Below are 2,971 nucleotides of genomic sequence, written 5' to 3' on the forward strand. Positions count from 1 at the left end.
GGCTAATTTTGTATTTTTAGTAGAGATGGGGTTTCACCATGTTGGTCAGGCTAGTCTCGAACTCCTGACCTCAGGTGATCCGACAGCCTTGGCCTCCCAAAGTTTGGGATTACAAACATGAGCCATCACGCCCCGCCCATACTACCTCATTTATAATCCATTAGATGGAAGCCTCTACTCTGGTTTTTCATTCATAGCTATATGGAAAAGAACAGTATAGTGAAAAAAGCATGGCTACACAATCAGAAAAAACCTGGGATCTGAATTTTCTGACAAATTTACACTACTTTGTTTAGCATTAAGCCCGGTCATAATAAAACAGCCAAGTGTTCTGGAAGAAATTATGATAAATCAATACTACTAACAAAAGACTGGACATGTGAGTTTATATCTCCTTACTAGGCTTTATGTTCCTGTCCTAGGATTTCTTTTTCTTTTCTTTGAGACGGAGTTTCAGTCTTGTTGCTCAGGTTGGAGTGCAATAGCGCCATCTCGGCTCACCGCAACCTCTGCTTCCCAGGTTCCAGCGATTCTCCTGACTCAGCCTCTTGAGTAGCTGGGATTACAGGCATGTGCGACTGTGCCAGCTAATTTTTGTATTTTTAGTAAAGACGGGGTTTCTCCATGTTTGTCAGGCTGGTCTCGAACTCCCGATCTCAGGTGACATGCCCACCTCGGCCTCCCAGAGTGTTGGGATTACAGGTGTGAGCCACCGAGCCCAGCCTGTCCTAGGATTTCTTAACATATTATATGAATACCTCTCAGCAAAGCTAACTGAAAAGTGAAGATGGAAGAATGACACTTTTAATATTAATTGATGACTCGTTAGAAAACAGCCACAACAATCTCTCTTTAGGGCTTGCTTTATCCTACAATGGTAACTAGCAAATTATGGAGGTAATACATAATCAAGGATCCAGTTTAAAAGTACAAATATTTGGTGGGTGCAGTGGCTCACGCCTGTAATCCCAGCATTTGGAGGCCGACGCGGGCGGATAACGAGGTCAGGAGTTTGAGACCAGCCTGGCCAACATAGTGAAACCCTGTCTCTACTAAAAATACAAAAAATTAGCCAGGTGTGGTGGCAGGTGCCTATAATCCCAGCTACCTGGGAGGCTGAGGCAGGAGAATCGCTTGAACCCGGGAGGTGGAGGTTGCAGTGAGCCGAGATCGTGCCATTGCACTCCAACCTGCTGGGAGACAGTGCGAGACTCTGTTTCAAAAAAAAGTATAAATATTTTTCATGTGCTCTAACAGAGCCCTCATATTTCATCTATTTACAACATTTTCTACAGCTCTACTAAATAATTTTGATAAACTTGATTCTCAAAAATGCCTTAAAACCACTACCGTTGTCTAAACTGAAAGCATGTAATTTTTCTTAATACCGAAAACTTCACCTTATTACTGAAAGCATTGTCTAAACTGAAAGCATAACTTCTCAATTACCATACTTTTGAAATTGTACACAAATATTCTTCTAGTTAGGCGGAAGGGAAAAAAATGCTAAACTTTTTTCCAGCCCCCCAAAAATTCTCTTTGATGTTTTGCAAATGTTGAATGAAATAAAGAAAACAGACAATGAAAAGAACCCAAAGAAGTAATTCATCTCATATTTCAGGCTTCCTAATTATGGTATCTTCATCTTGCTAAGCATGTTAACTAAAGAGCTCAAGTTCATTCTCAGAAACTGTGAACTCAAAGCTACAACTAAAACGTTTATTTCTAAAAGTTACTACACTTTCAACTTCCTGTTTTATTTAGACAGCTCATCATGACCATTTCAGGTAACAAAACCCAACTTCCTTTTTACAAAGTGATTAAAAAAACTTCAGCAGTTATGAGAATAGATGATTTTACTAGCTTTTACATACATATTTATAAGGAAATTAGAGTCCATTCATTATCACCAAATTTTCTAAAGGTTTACTGCTTTTAGAAAATGTAACCAAGAAGAGACAGCGCCGGGGCAAGTGAGAGCCGGACGGGCACTGGGCGACTCTGTGCCTCGCTGAGGAAAAATAACTAAACATGGGCAAAGGAGATCCTAAGAAGCCGAGAGGCAAAATGTCATCATATGCATTTTTTGTGCAAACTTGTCGGGAGGAGCATAAGAAGAAGCACCCAGATGCTTCAGTCAACTTCTCAGAGTTTTCTAAGAAGTGCTCAGAGAGGTGGAAGGTAAGAGGGCTTAAAACATGCTAACAAGGTAATTAAAAGACAATTTCCAATTGAGGATGCAAAAAAAAGTCTAGTTGGCGCTCTCATAGTGTCACACTATTACATGGCAAAAGACATTGGTTTTGAGAATAATTTACTTATATTTTACAACTTAAACTTACAAATAATTATTTTGTAGACCATGTCTGCTAAAGAGAAAGGAAAATTTGAAGATATGGCAAAGGCAGACAAGGCCCGTTATGAAAGAGAAATGAAAACCTATATCCCTCCCAAAGGGGAGACAAAAAAGAAGTTCAAGGATCCCAATGCACCCAAGAGGCCTCCGTGAGTATCTTGCCTGTTTTTACTTCCCAGACACGTTTTACAGTAGAAGCTGAGAGAGATTTATTTAGCAAGCTACTTTGTCAGTTTAGGGTGTAAGTGTACAAAGTTTCTTAGCTAATACTTGTTCATACTGGTTATATTTAAATAGTATAAAATTCCTGTTGGGTGGGAGTGTTACCAGAGCATTTGAGTTAGACACTTGGTCTCCTTTGCCCAGTGTATCTCCTTTGGTCCTTTTATTTCTTGAAAAATACTCTCTCTCTGAAATAGTGTAATTGTAGAATGTTCATCTGGGGCTCTAGCTAGTATAAATTAAATAGTTGTAAATTAAGCTTTGGTTGTGAAGGATATTAGCATGTTACAGTATTTGCACCCTGTCCAGTGCATCACAGAAATTCACAGGCAGCTTTAAATAGCAATGCAGTGTACACTTGATACTATTTGTTTTCATGGTCTGTTAACTTAA

The 2,971-nt window shown here is 39.3% G+C and overlaps 2 protein-coding genes across 2 annotated transcripts in view; one reads left to right on the plus strand and one right to left on the minus strand.

Annotated features, from left to right (window-relative positions):
* The window catches only part of CAPZA1 (capping protein (actin filament) muscle Z-line, alpha 1), a 60,537-nt gene that overhangs the window by 54,019 nt on the left and 3,547 nt on the right, over window positions 1-2,971 (minus strand). The gene's annotated exons all lie outside the window — the stretch shown is intronic.
* Window positions 1,955-2,516, plus strand: LOC105505349 (high mobility group protein B1). Its single transcript, XM_011933165.1, has 2 exons — window positions 1,955-2,181; window positions 2,360-2,516. The coding sequence occupies exons 1-2, from the start codon at window positions 2,032-2,034 to the stop codon at window positions 2,507-2,509; spliced, it is 300 nt and encodes a 99-aa protein (XP_011788555.1). The 5' UTR covers window positions 1,955-2,031; the 3' UTR covers window positions 2,510-2,516.

This window comes from Colobus angolensis, unplaced genomic scaffold (genome assembly GCF_000951035.1).
Source record: "Colobus angolensis palliatus isolate OR3802 unplaced genomic scaffold, Cang.pa_1.0 Scaffold124, whole genome shotgun sequence".
Classification (NCBI taxonomy): domain Eukaryota; kingdom Metazoa; phylum Chordata; class Mammalia; order Primates; family Cercopithecidae; genus Colobus; species Colobus angolensis.

Bases quoted from the DNA above. Each gene is read 5' to 3' on its own strand.
- LOC105505349 (XM_011933165.1), top strand. From the start codon at position 2,032: ATGGGCAAAGGAGATCCTAAGAAGCCGAGAGGCAAAATGTCATCATAT. The intron at 2,182-2,359 runs GTAAGAGGGCTT...ATTATTTTGTAG, and splicing joins AGTGCTCAGAGAGGTGGAAG to ACCATGTCTGCTAAAGAGAA.